This window comes from Lycium barbarum, chromosome 11 (assembly GCF_019175385.1).
Source record: "Lycium barbarum isolate Lr01 chromosome 11, ASM1917538v2, whole genome shotgun sequence".
Classification (NCBI taxonomy): Eukaryota; Viridiplantae; Streptophyta; class Magnoliopsida; order Solanales; family Solanaceae; genus Lycium; species Lycium barbarum.
The window spans coordinates 19,220,846-19,234,893 of NC_083347.1; the positions used below are offsets into that span (position 1 = coordinate 19,220,846).

Below are 14,048 nucleotides of genomic sequence, written 5' to 3' on the forward strand. Positions count from 1 at the left end.
ATGCATAATAATTTATCTAGAACTTAGTAAACAAAAAAGGCAAAGGTTTAGAATTAATAAACTAAAATTTCTGGCTATGCCTCTGCTTATTTCATTTCCTTAATTTAAAACTTCGAGACATCTTATGTATGCAAGTATGCAACTATATTTTAAGACCTCAATTCATTATATGGAGCTTGTTTTTGTTTGATTCATTGTATATTTTATGTTTTAATAGATGAAAGTAACAATTTCTCATAGTTGAGAGCAGGGACAAAATCTTTAAAGATCGTGGGGAGATGAATAGATCTCTCCACCCTTAAATACAGTTCTCGGATCTAATTTCTAGAATAAGAAATTCTTATAATAAACATTTCTTTGTAACGGATCTTACAGGATGCGAATCCGAATTATTCGGAACTCTAAAGCAAATATTGTATACCAAATGGGAACGGAAGCGGAGGATTCCCCTGAAAGGGCACATGGTCTTCGAAGGTCTCTAATTTGATGTGTGTTTTATTTTGGGTTGTAATAAATTGACTTTATAACTCTTCTAGACAATTTTTGTGCTCTCATTGTTTCTTAAAGAGAAATTAAGTTCACAGCTCAATTTGGATGTAGGTAACTTGTCCTAATCGTTCACACTTTTCTCTTAACTCTGCACTTATCATTAATTCATGTGTATTCATTGCTTGTTTTATAATAGAATAACTTTGTAGTTCTCTCTAATGAGGAAATGCAATTAAAAAAAAAAATTGTAAAGGAGCAAAAAAAGTATGTATCATTTGATGTAAACATGATTTTAACCATTCTATGCATCTTAAAAATGGTTGCTTCTAGAAAGAGATAATTTTCTTATGAAAACATTTTACTACTTTGTACGTCAATCCCAGAATACGAGTGCAAATTTTTATAAATGTCTGTCAAAATGAAAATGTCTACACCGAAAGAATTACTATTATCAAACTTTAAGAGAAAAGATATGTTTTAACCCCTGAACTTGGCACGAAAACTCAGTTTGGAAACTAAATTTAACTTCTATTTATTTACCCTCTTAACAACTTACGTTTTAATTATTTTCCCCCTCTAGTGGCCCAGACCAGGGCGCGTGTTTGACAGTGCCTGACCCGCGCGTTAATTAATTTTTATTAACGTTTTTTTTTTAATAAAATCGACAGGGGTAACGGTTATAATACCGTTCTCCCTTTCTAATCCCACCCGACCCACCACCCTTTAGAACCCTAGTTGTTCTTCATCTTCATCTTCATCACACCTTCAATCAGCCCCATTTTTTTCCCTCCATTCATGAAATTCCTCTTGCTCACACCATTGCTCCTTCATATATGTATTCTTCCTCCACGAAATTTCTCCACGAAATTTCTCCTCCAAATTTCTGTCCATAATCACTCTCTGTGGTAATTCAAAAATATTGTGGGTTCATAAATGTCTCAAGGTAGCTGTTCATCTCACGTAAAATGTAATTGTGGCACCATTGCAAAACACCTCACTTCATCGACTCCTAGTAATCCCGGACGGAAATTCTACAAATGTCCGAGGCCTAAGGGCAGTTCTTGTGGATTTTGGGAATGGGAAGATGAATTGTTCCCTGAGATTCAGTGGAATAATGTTCAAAATTTGACGTCATCGTTAGATGCGGTCAAGATCGAAAGGGACAAATTGCAAGAAGAATTAATTGCCATTGAGGCTAGACATCTAATTGAAGTGAACAAAATGAAGGAGGAATTAATTGGCTTGAAGAGTAAACAACAATTTGACTTGAAAAAAGTTCTAAATTTGGAGGAGAAACTTTTAAATACAAGGATGTTGCTTTTGATTTCGAGGGGAATATTTATTGGCTTTTTGGCGGCTTCCTTAATCAACTGAATTTATGTTGTTGTATGTTGTAATCGCGTAGTAGGTAATGTAAGAACTTCATGCTCTTGTTGTAATGTAAATGTCATGGAAGAACTTTATGCTCTTGTTGAAGAATTATGTTGTTATGGAAAATATTACCTTGAAAATGATAGCAAAAGTCGAGAAATTTTATAAATTACTTTAAATAGAGAATCTGGAGACCTAATCTATCATTACGATCTCCGGATCCTCCTTTACATGAACAAAAAACACTATGCGGTTCTCATCTAAACATGCCTTAAAACACAACACATCTCCTATCCCTAATCCGGCAGCATCAATGAAGGCTTTCCCGCCTTGAGCGAGGCGTGTGTATACGCTAACCTTGTATTTCATATTATACTCATGATCGTCGTAATGAACAACAGCGTCCTTGTCGGTGTTTGGAAGAAATTCCAGTATGTCAGTTGGAAGGATCTGCAAAGAAAAACATGTTATTACCAAAAGAGGTAAAAGAACAATTGAAAATATATAATACGACAACACTTACGAAATCGTCTTTTTCGACGTACGATTTCGTCAATTCTTTGTCAAAACATGTGGCCATTTCCATGTCATCCATCTTAGATGAAGGCTGCCTCTTTAATATCACTATATTTGTTAAGAGTTATTTGAGTTGAGTGAAAGTGAGATGGAAAGAATGCCTATTTATAATTGAGTTGAGTTATAGTGTTAGTGTGATCAAGTAGTTAATGATGTCTCGGATTCATTGGTTTTGACCATCACTCCCAAGTAGTTAATGATGTCTCGGATTCACCTGGCAGCTTTTTAATCTCAGGTGGGAGGACAGGAGGATTGGTTGACTTTGGTCACATTGTCATATTAGTAACAGGTTGAATGAATGAGTTGTATGTTTTCAGGTAAGTGTCCTTAGTGTACCAATGTGCAACATAGTGAATAGGTTCCAATTTTCTGAAATGAAGTGCAGCTATGGCATGACAGCAGGGAATACCTTTCAGCATCCAAGATCTACAAGTGCAAGTATTGCTGTTCAGATTTACTATGAATTTATTACCCCAGCTGTCCTTGACCTCAAAGCCATATTCACCATTCTATTCAAGAGTACACTTCATTGACTTTGATGTGTTCTCTTGCAATACCTTCAAAGCCATTGGGCTGATGTTTGTTATCCAAGTCTCAGAAAACTATCTTAGTTGTCCTACCCTTCTCATCATTTTGACTCTAATTTCCTCAAGCATTGTGATAATGGTCTTGTGCCCTGGCCCCAAAATCCAGGAATTAAAACTCTCGGCCATGTTGTTGTCAACACTATCACAACAGCTGAGATATTTAAAGTAGACCTTGGACCACCTATCTATGTTGTAATACAACAAATCTCCATTTATTCCATCACCTAACTTCTCCATATGATCCAATTTTTTTTGCAACTCCTGCTCATATGTGGACTTAGCACATCTCCAGAAGCAGTTTCTAATCTCTATGCCTTTCCATTTTTTGGAAAAATTGGCAAGCACATGTCTTGCACACATTCTTTGTTCTACAATTGGCAACATATCCTTAATGGCTATATCCAGACCCTATAATAACATGTAAAAAAAAAATTAGGTGACAGTAGAGCAGCATAAGTTAAAGAGAATGAAAAAAATTCAGAAATCAATAACCAAGAATACATTACCTTTTGCATATCTGAAAGAGTTGTCAAACCAGTCCCATCTCCAAGCTCAAGATCATGCCTTAGAATGTTGACAAACCATCTCCAAGTAAAAGTATTCTCAGCTTCAACCACTGCCCAAGCCAGTGGTAGCATCTGGTTGTTCCCATCCTTACAAACAGCCACAAGCAATTGCCCTTTACTAACACCTTTTAAAAAACACCCATCCAACCCAATTGCCCTCCTACAACCAGCCTTGAATGCCTTCTTCATGGCATCAAAACATATATAAATGGACTGAAACCTTTTGACTCCACCTTCAAAAGTTTCTTCACTCAGCCTAACCACACATGTGCTACCTGGATTAGTCCTTAAAAGCTCATCCCTATAATTCAAAATTCTTTTGAACTCCTCTACATTGTCACCCATGATTTGTTGCAAAACAATGCTTCTGGCTTTCCTTGCCATAGTCCTACCAATATACACCTCTAATTCCTTTTTTACCAAATTTTGAAGCTCAAAAATTCTAATGCCAGGTTCAGAAATAATTCTGTCGTTGTACTTTTCTGAAATATACAAAGAATTTACCAACTTGTTCTTTGTTGTGCCATTGCACTTGTGAACAGGATTGTAATTCTTCACAACAAAATCATTTGTTCTAGAATCAAAACTGGCAAACAATAACCATGGACAGCCAACAGTACACTTTACCCTCACCCTAGTTGGTTCATTGACATATTTATCCAACTCTACATGTTCTTGAACTGCATACCTAGTATGTGCTTTCCTAAACTGTTTAGCACTTTCAAATGCAAGACTAGTCTCCCAAACTATTTCTTTACACTTAGGATAAAAAATAACCCTATTTCTCATTCTTTTTGGTCTCCTTGACTTTTTGGTAGGCTTTTCAACCACATATTCGTCATCAGCTTCATCATCAATCTCTATTTCAAAGCTAACAGGTTCATCTGAGTCATAAAATGGCTCATCCCCACCCAATTTTCCTTCAAATGTACTCTTACTCCTAGATAAATATTCATCATGTCCCATATCAATACCCTTTGGCCCTAAATCTATCCCTTCAGATCTCTTAGCCTTTTCTTTCTTCTTTTTTTGATGTTAGAGCCACCCTATCTTTCCTTAGATTCCTATCCTCCTCATGGACATCACTATCAAATTCTTCTTCTTCACCTTCCTCTACCACTACATTGTCAGACTCCTCAGATTCACTCTTACTTTCTAAGTCAGAATCATTATCATCATCAGCTGCAGTAGCAGTTGAAGTCCCACCCAAGGGTTCATCAAGACCAACAGCCTTTTCAAACCCTAAGCCTTCACTACCCCCAAATGTTTGACTACCCTCACCTGTCCCAACCTTTTCATTTATATCTTCACATGTGGGGTTATCAAAAGCAGTAAAAGATTCCCCACCCACAGGGGTAATAGGTGGAAGAGCAGGGGGGACCACAATAGGTTCCTCAACAAGATGAGTCACAAAAATTACAACAATATCTCCGTTTTTAATTGAGGTGCAATACCAATAATGTCCCTATCACTTTTAACTTCTACTACAAATCGACATTTAGGTGGTCTAATATATACACAACAAGATGAAACATTATAACCGATTTCTTTAACATAGTAAACAAGCTCAAAATAAGAGAATTTATCAAGATCAACATCAAAATAATTTGTCACACTACCTCCAACATACTTAATACGAGGGTTTTTTTTTTCTAAATTACCTCCGTGGTTAAACCTCAAAGTCACAAACACATCGTCCATTTTCTTCACAAAACCTAAAATTAAAAAAAAATTAAAAATTACAAGATTCAGTTACCATTTACACCAAAAAAAAAAAAAAAAAAAAAAACGAAGTTAAAGATAATTTTTTTGCAACTGAAAAACAGTAAAATCGAAATCTAGACAAACCTTAACGAGAACAACAAGAATCGTGTACCTTTGTGGCTAACTAATCTTCAATATCACTCAGACACGACAAGATTTACGTATGTTTTGGATTTTTAACTTTGCAATGATCGGTTTGTGTAGAGTGAAGGTTTGGTTGAGGAGTGAAAAGGGGAAAAAGTGTCGATTGGGAACTGACGTTGGGTCATTTGTTTGGGATGGGTCGGGTTAATTGGGGCTGGGTCGGGTTTTTTATGTGGGGACGGGTAAAAATAAGTTGGGGAATTAAATAATGACGTAGACCAATTAGCTCGCGCGTGTTTAACACTACCCAACCCTCAACTGGTCTGGGCCACTAGAGGGGGAAAATAATTAAAACGTAAGTTGTTAAGGGGGGTAAATAAATAGAAGTTAAGTTTCGTTTCCAAACTGAGTTTTCGTGCCAAGTTCAGGGGTTAAAACATGTCTTTTCTCAAACTTTAACCACCGTACTTTCCTAAAAATCCTATGTTAAAAAAAAAAAAAAAATCAACTGCGCATTTTATTCATCATCAAAATGTCATTACAAGGGCTTTGAAGGGATTGTACAACGTAATCAACAACCTTGAATCTTTTGGAGAATAACTACACCTACCTAATTTTATGGCCAATTGGCCAATAAAATAAAAGGCCTGATATTTAAATTATGTGTGTGGATGGGATAGCAAGTGAATTAATATTTGTATGGTACGTTTGTTGCTGAATCAATGATTGAAACCCTACCTCAAGGATTACGATTTATTTATATATTGCGTTTTAATCTCTGTCGTGACTGTCAATCAAATTAATATCATATAGTCCGTACCATAGTTGGAGATTAAGATCAATGTTTGATCTTGAGTTAAAATAAATAAATCTATGTTTGCTGTGAATTTGTTTGTTGTTGGAAAAAATTCCCAATAAACGCAGTTTTTTGTAAGGTTGTGATTGCTAAGAAATTTTATTTTAACAAAAAATTGTTGAACAATGGGTTATCAGTATATTACAAAATGAATCGAAAGAGAAAAAAGAACCTGCCAGGGCTGGCGGCTGGCAGCAAGGAAGGAATAAATGAAAAGGTGCTTGTTGGTGGCGGCATCACATTTGTATTCAAATCTATTGAGTTTTTTGTTTCATCATGTAATATATATATTTTGAATCATAACCTTAAAAAATAAAAAAAGTTTTTGGCTTCACGTGAACAATAATTTTCTTTGGAAGTGGATTATAATCTTTACCTATCAAAATGATTCCTTGGTTAAGTGAAACCTTACTCTGTTTCAGTTACATTATAGTGTGGGAGTTGTGGGGTAATTCCCCGTGATTGTAAAGAAAGAGTTTGACACCAGTCAAATTGCAACTTTTGTCAAAAATAATTGCAAAGGGTTGAATTTGGCACCAGCCAAATTGCAACTTTTTTCAAAAATAGTTGCAAAAGGTTGAATTTAGCATCGGCCAAATTAAATGCAAGGATGAAAAATGGCACATTTCATCCCTATAAATAGCAAGCTCTCCATCATCTTTAAATACACCAGAAAAGAGAGAAAAAAAATATAGAGAGCAAGGTATTTCATAGACTGTAAGAAAAAAGTTTGTGAAGAAAAATAGAGTGTGAGGGATATTGTAGTGAGGTGGGAAAAATCAAAAGAGTGTTTTTCTTTTTGAGTGTGTAGCGGTCTTTGGAGTATTTATACTCGTGACTACACAGTGAAAAATTTCTTACTATAGTGATATTAGCTGCTCCTGTTGGCCGTGGTTTTTCTCTTATTCAGAAGGGTTTCCACGTAAAATCTTGGTGTCATTATTGCTTCATTTTATTCTTGCTGATTTAACCATAACTTAGTGTTCCGCGCTTATTACTAATACCATGAATATTATTTTTGCGGGTCTATTTTATTCCCAACAAGTGGTATCAGAGCCAAGGTTCTGTCTGAGTATGCTCTGTGGTTGCAGCACAGTCTGAACTTCCACATCAGAAAAGAATTACTTTGTTCTCCGAGTAAATAGTATTTGTATTTGTGATAAACGACGGAAGCCAACACTAGTAGAATGGTTACTTTGAGTGGCGTAAATTATGCCATTTGGAAGGGCAAAATGGAAGATTTGCTCTATGTCAAGAATTTTCATCAACCTGTCTTTGCCACTAAAAAGCCTGATAATAAATCAGATGAAGAGTGGAATTTGTTGCATTGGCAGGTTTGCGGCTTTATTAGACAGTGGGTTGACGATAATGTACTGAACCATATTTCTGGGGAGACACATGCTCGGACCCTATGGGAGCATCTTGAAAGTTTGTATGCTCGGAAAACTGGTAACAACAAGATGTTTTTGATAAAGCAAATGCTGGGTTTAAAATACCACGATAGTTCTGCAATGACAGATCATCTGAATATTTGATCATGAACCAGTTATCTGCTATGGGCATTAATTTTGATGAAGAAATTCAAGGCTTGTTTCTACTTGGTTCCCTACCAGATTCTTGGAAAATTATTAGAACTTCATTATCAAATTCTGCTCCGGATGGTGTGATCTCTATGGATCTTGCCAAGAGCAGTCTTTTAAATGAAGAGATGAGAAGAAAATCTCAAGGTTCCTCCTCATCAGATGTCTTAGTGACTGACACTAGGGGGAGAGGCAAGAATCGTGGTTCTCAAAATAGAGAACATCATAGAAGCAAATCCAGAAGCAGACTTAAAGATATTGAGTGCTATCATTGCGGGAAAAAAGGGCACACAAAGAAGTTCTGCCGGATTTTGAAAAAGGAGCATAGAGATAAGGAGGAAAAGAAATAAGATGGCAATCATGTGGTCAACGTCACTACAGCAGATTTTGTTACTGTCCTTGATGCGGATCTGATAAATATTACTTGTGATGAGTCAAGCTGGGTTGTGGACAGTGGTGCCGCATCTCATGTGACATCAAAGAAGGAATTTTTCTCATCCTATACTCCGGGTGACTTTGGAACTTTGAGTGTGGGTAATGAGATTGTATCTAGGGTGGCTGGTGTTGGAACGATTTGTCTGGAAACTAGTATTGGAACCAAACTAGTTTTAAACAATGTAAAGCATGCACCCGATGTTTGTTTGCACTTAATCTCTATTGGTGTTTTGGATGATGAGGGATATGTCAGTACCAATGGTGCTGGAAAGTGGAAGATTACTAAAGGTTCCATGACTGCGGCTCGTGGCGAAAAGCGTCGTCGTCTATACTGGACTACGGCCTCTACCTGTGTTGATATGGTGAATGCAATTGAGAGTAATAACTCTTCAACACTATGGCATAAGAGGCTTAGCCACATTAGCGAGAAAGGACTAAATGTTCTGGCCAAAAAGAAATTATTGTCAAATTTCGAAAGTGCTAAATTAGAAAAGTGTGAGCACTGCTTGGCTGGAAAACAAAATAGAGTTTCTTTCAAGTCTCATCCTCCTTCAAGAAAGACAGAGTTACTTGAGTTGGTGCATTCAGATTTATGTGGTCCTATGAAGACAAGGACTTTGGGTGGTGCACTTTACTTCGCTACCTTTATTGATGATTGCTCAAGGAAACTTTGGGTCTACGTCTTAAAGACTAAATACCAAGTGTTGGGTGTCTTTAAGCAGTTTCAGGCCTCAGTTGAAAGAGAAACAGGAAAGAAGCTGAAGTGTATTCGTACTGATAACGGTGGTGAATACTGTGGACCGTTTGACGAATACTGCAAGCAACAGGGTATCAAACACCAAAAGACTCCTCCTAAGACTCCTCAGCTTAATGGTTTAACAGAGAGGATGAACAGGACCTTGATGGAAAGAGTCAGATGTTTGCTTTCTGAAGCGAAGTTGCCGAATTTCTTTTGGGGTGAGGCTTTGTTGACCGCCACACATGTTATTAATCTATCCCCTGCGGTTGCTTTGCAAAGTGATGTTCCAAACAGAGTTTGGTATGACAAGGATGTTTCCTATGACCACTTGAAAGTGTTTGGTTGCAAAGCTTTTGTACATGTGCCTAAAGATGAGAGGTCAAAATTAACTGCCAAGACAAGGCAATGCATCTTCATTGGTTATGGCCTTGATGAGTTTGGTTACAGGCTATATGATCCAATTGAGAAGAAATTCGTGAGAACCCGTGATGTTATCTTCGTGGAGGATCAAACCATTGAAGATATTAACAAAGCAGAGAAGATAAAATCTTCAAGTTCTGAAGGTTTAGTTAATCTTGATCAAGTCTCTCATACAAATGTTGATGAAGTTGGTGGGCTCGATGACGATGGTGATGCCCAGAATCATGTTCAAGATCAGCATGTTGATGATGATAACGATGCTGCTATTGATGAGGTAGATGCTCCTACTCATGAAGTCGTGGATGAGTCAGATATTTCACTCAGAAGGTCTACTAGACATCATGTTCCTTCTTCCCGTTATTCACCTAATGAGTATGTATTACTCACTGATGGGGGGTGAACTTGAATGTTATGAGGAGGCCATGGAAGATGAGCACAAGGATCAATGGATTGAAGCTATGCAAGATGAGATGAAATCTCTGCATGAGAATCATACTTTTGAGTTGGTGAAATTTCCTAAGGGCATGAGAGCTTTGAAGAACAAGTGGGTGTTCAAAGTTAAAGCCGAAGAACTCAGCTTGAAGCCCAGATACAAAGCTAGATTGGTTGTTAAGGGATTTGGTCAAAGGAAAGGTATTGACTTTGACGAAATATTTTCTCCTGTCGTGAAAATGTCCTCCATTCGGACAGTTCTTGGTTTGACTGTTAGTCTTGATTTGAAGATTGAGCAGATGAATGTGAAGACTGCTTTTCTTCACGGTGACTTAGAAGAGGAGATCTATATGGAAAAACCTGAGGGCTTCAAGGCAAAAGGTAAAGAAAATCTTGTATGCAAACTTAAGAAGAGTCTATATGGATTGAAGAAAGCTCCCAGACAGTGGTACAAGAAGTTTGAATCTGTTATAGGGGAGCAAGGCTATAAGAAGACTTCTTCAGATCACTGTGTTTTTTGCATAAAAATTTTCTGATGATGACTTTATCATCCTCCTGCTATATGTGGATGATATGTTGATTGTAGGCAGGAATGCTTCCAAGATTGACGAGTTGAAGAAACAGTTGAGTAAGTCTTTTGCAATGAAAGACTTGGGTCATGCTAAGCATATTTTGGGCATGAGAATTACTCGTTCAAGAGATGAAAAGAAGCTTTATTTGTCGCAAAAAAAGTACATAGAACATGTACTGGAGCGCTTCAATATGAAGAGTTCTAAGTGGGTTAGCACACCTCTTCCTGGTCATCTGAAACTAAGCAAAGAGATGTGTCCTACAACAACGGAGGAAAAATAGAGAATGGCCAAGATTCCTTATTCCTCTGCCGTAGGAAGTTTGATGTATGTAATGGTATGCACTCGACCAGATATTGCTCATGCAGTCGATATTGTTAGCAGATTTCTCGAAAATCCAGGGAAAGAGCATTGGGAAGCTGTGAAGTGGATACTCAGGTATCTAAGAGGAAGCTCAGATGAATGCTCGTGTTTTGGAGGATCAAATCCAAATTTTGAAGGGCTATACAGATTCTGATATAGCAGGTGACCTTGATAACAGAAAATCCACTACTGGATATTTGTTTACTTTTTTAGGGGGAGCTATATCATGGCAGTCGAAGTTGCAAAAGTGTGTTGCACTATCTACAACTAAAGCGGAGTATATTGCGGCTACTAAAGCTGGCAAAGAGATGATATGGCTCAAGAGATTTCTTCAAGAACTTGGATTGCAACAGATGGAGTATGTCGTCTATTGCGATAGTCAGAGTGCAATAGACCTGAGCAAGAACTCCATGTACCATGCGAGAACAAAACACATTGACGTCAGATATCATTGGATAAGTGAACAAGTGGAGAACGAATCATTTCAGGTCAAGAAGATATACACAAGTGAAAATCTTGCAGATATGCTAACCCAGGTGGTACCGAGAGACAAGTTCGAATTGTGCAAAGAACTTGTCGGCATTAACTCTATCTGAGAAGACGGAGATGCCTCCTTCAGTTGAATGGGTCTGGAGGGGGAGATTTGTGGGGTCCATCCCCATGATTGCAAAGAAAGAATTTGGCACCAGCCAAATTGCAACTTTTTTCAAAAATAGTTGCAAAGGGTTGAATTTGGTACCAGCCAAATTGCAACTTTTTTCAAAAATAGTTGCAAAAGGTTGAATTTGGCACCGGCCAAATTAAATGCAAGGATGAAAAATGGCACATTTCATCCCTATAAATAGCAAGATCTCTATCATCTTTAAACACACCAGGAAAGAGAGAAAAAAATTATAGAGAGCAAGGTATTTCATAGATTGTAAGAAAAAAGTCTGTGAAGAAAAATAGAGTGTGAGGGATATTGTAGTGAGGTGGGAAAAATCAAAAGAGTGTTTTTCTTTTTGAGTGTGTAGTGGTCTTTGGAGTATTTATACTCGTGACTACACAGTAAAAAATTCCTTACTATAGTGATATTAGCTGCTCCTCTTGACCATGGTTTTTCTCTTATTCAGAAGGGTTTCCACGTAAAATCTCGGTGTCATTATTGCTTCATTTTATTCTTGTTGATTCAACCATCACTTAGTGTTTCGCGTTTATCACTAATACCGTGAATATTATTTTTGCGGGTCTATTTTATTCCCAACAGGAGTAACAAGCCTAAAGTAGTCAGGCAATTGTCAATCTCTATTTTGTGACAGTAAAGGTAAAATATTACACTCGTACATTGAGTAGCTACTAGTTCCTTGTTTTATTGAGTGATGCATAAAGGTGTCAACCGGTTCATTGTAACCGGTTTTAACCGGTAACCGTACCGGTTAAACCGGAACCGGAACCGGATATTAGTTTACCGATCCGGTTCCAATTTTTTTTAACCTGAACCGGTTAAACCGGTTTAACCGGAACCGGACCGGTTAAAATAAAAAAAAAATAAAAAAAAAGGAAAGAGCCGTTGGGCCTCGGTAATGGACCGTTGGCAACGGTCCATTTGCAAAAATGGCCGTTGCCAAACAGTCATTTTCTTAATTTTTGGCCCCCAAATTTTTTTTTTTAACACTTTAACCCTTCCCCCACCCCTATATAAACCCTTCTTCATTTTCATTTCAATTCACTCTTCTTCATCTTTCTCTCAAATCTCAATCTCTCAATTATAGTTACTTTGCAATAATTAGCCACAAAGTCTTATTATAGTTTCAACTTTCAATTATTAATTTTGCAATTATAATATTGTTGGTGGAGTTGGTGATTTTGCAACAATCCGAAGTAGCTTTGGTGGATTTGCAATTCTAGCCGCCTTCGCTTTGTTGGAAATTAATCCGGCAATTTGGTACCTTCGTTCCAACTCTATCTTTAATTTTCGCAATTTAATTCTAGCAATTTATTTTTCGAAATTTAATTTACGCAATTTATTTTTCGAAATTTAATTTACGCAATTTTATTCTAGCAAATTTAATTTGTTGTAATTTATTTTCTTGTGATTTAAATTATTTCTATTTAATAATGTCAAAGAGATTAAGACGTGGTGCCGGTAGTAGTAGTCGTACTGTTAGGGGTGCGCTTAATGAGGAAACATTTGTGGAAGAAACACCTAATTTAGGTATTGATGTTGGTGGAAATAATCCACTTTTAGGTCATGAGGCAATGCAACAACATTTTACCGACACTTTTAATGAAGACTTAGATGATGATGATGATGAAACACAACCCCCCGAAAATCCCATAGGAGATACAGGTCCTGCACAATCACATACACAAGACAAACCGCCTAGAACTCGTAAGCCAACAGCTAAAGTTTGGAAATTTATGACTAAGGATAGGGAAAACCAATCAGTTACATGTACCCTATGTGGACAAGTATTTAGTTTTAAGCAAGGAACTGGTAAGGATGGTGGAACGGGTACACTAAATGCTCATATGAGAACCAAACATATGGATATTTGGGGAGAACAAACGGGTTCAAATGTGGGGGGGATTCAAATGACGATAGACCCACGAACCGGTAGAAATAGCTAAAATGGTAGCTTATGATTGTTTACCATTTTCCTTTCCCTCGGGTTTGGGGTTTGTTACTTACATTCAACGTTGTTATAACCCATTATTTGAGGGTATTCCTAGAAGTACTTGTAGAGCCGATGTTATAGATTTGTTTAAAAAATATAGATTTTATTTGCGCCATGTATTTAATTCTTTAAATTGTAATGTTTGTCTTACCGCTGATTTGGGTCTTAGTATTAACCATTTAGATTTTTTTGCTATTACATGTCATTGGGTTGATGACAACTGGGTTATGCAAAAAAGAATTATAGCTTTTTTATACGACGAAGGAAAAGGTCGTCACGATGAAAATTTTTTAGCCGATTCAATGTCTACTATAATGAGATTTTTTAACATTTATAGAAAAACACTTTGTATTGCTTTAGATAATGCTTCTAATAATACAAAGGCAATTGGTCTTTTAAAAAGAGAAATAAACCCTCCTCTAAGAAATATTTTTCATGTAAGATGTAGTTGTCACATTTTAAATTTAATTGTTAAAGATGGTCTTATGCATTTTGATGATTCTGTTCAAAAAGTTAGAAATGTTGTTGCGTTTCTTTTTTGTAATGCTAATAGGGGAAGA

The 14,048-nt window shown here is 36.8% G+C and overlaps 2 protein-coding genes across 2 annotated transcripts; one reads left to right on the forward strand and one right to left on the reverse strand.

The window, feature by feature from the left end:
* Positions 1–1,422: 1,422 nt before the first annotated feature.
* Positions 1,423–1,863, forward strand: LOC132619514 (uncharacterized). Its single transcript, XM_060334400.1, has one exon. The coding sequence runs from the start codon at positions 1,423–1,425 to the stop codon at positions 1,861–1,863; it is 441 nt and encodes a 146-aa protein (XP_060190383.1).
* Positions 1,864–2,055: 192 nt separating this feature from the next.
* LOC132619515 (uncharacterized) lies at positions 2,056–4,555 on the reverse strand. The gene is made up of 3 exons (XM_060334401.1): positions 3,530–4,555; positions 3,057–3,431; positions 2,056–2,310 (listed from the first exon to the last, which is right to left on the reverse strand). The coding sequence occupies exons 1-3, from the start codon at positions 4,553–4,555 to the stop codon at positions 2,056–2,058; spliced, it is 1,656 nt and encodes a 551-aa protein (XP_060190384.1).
* Positions 4,556–14,048: the final 9,493 nt, after the last annotated feature.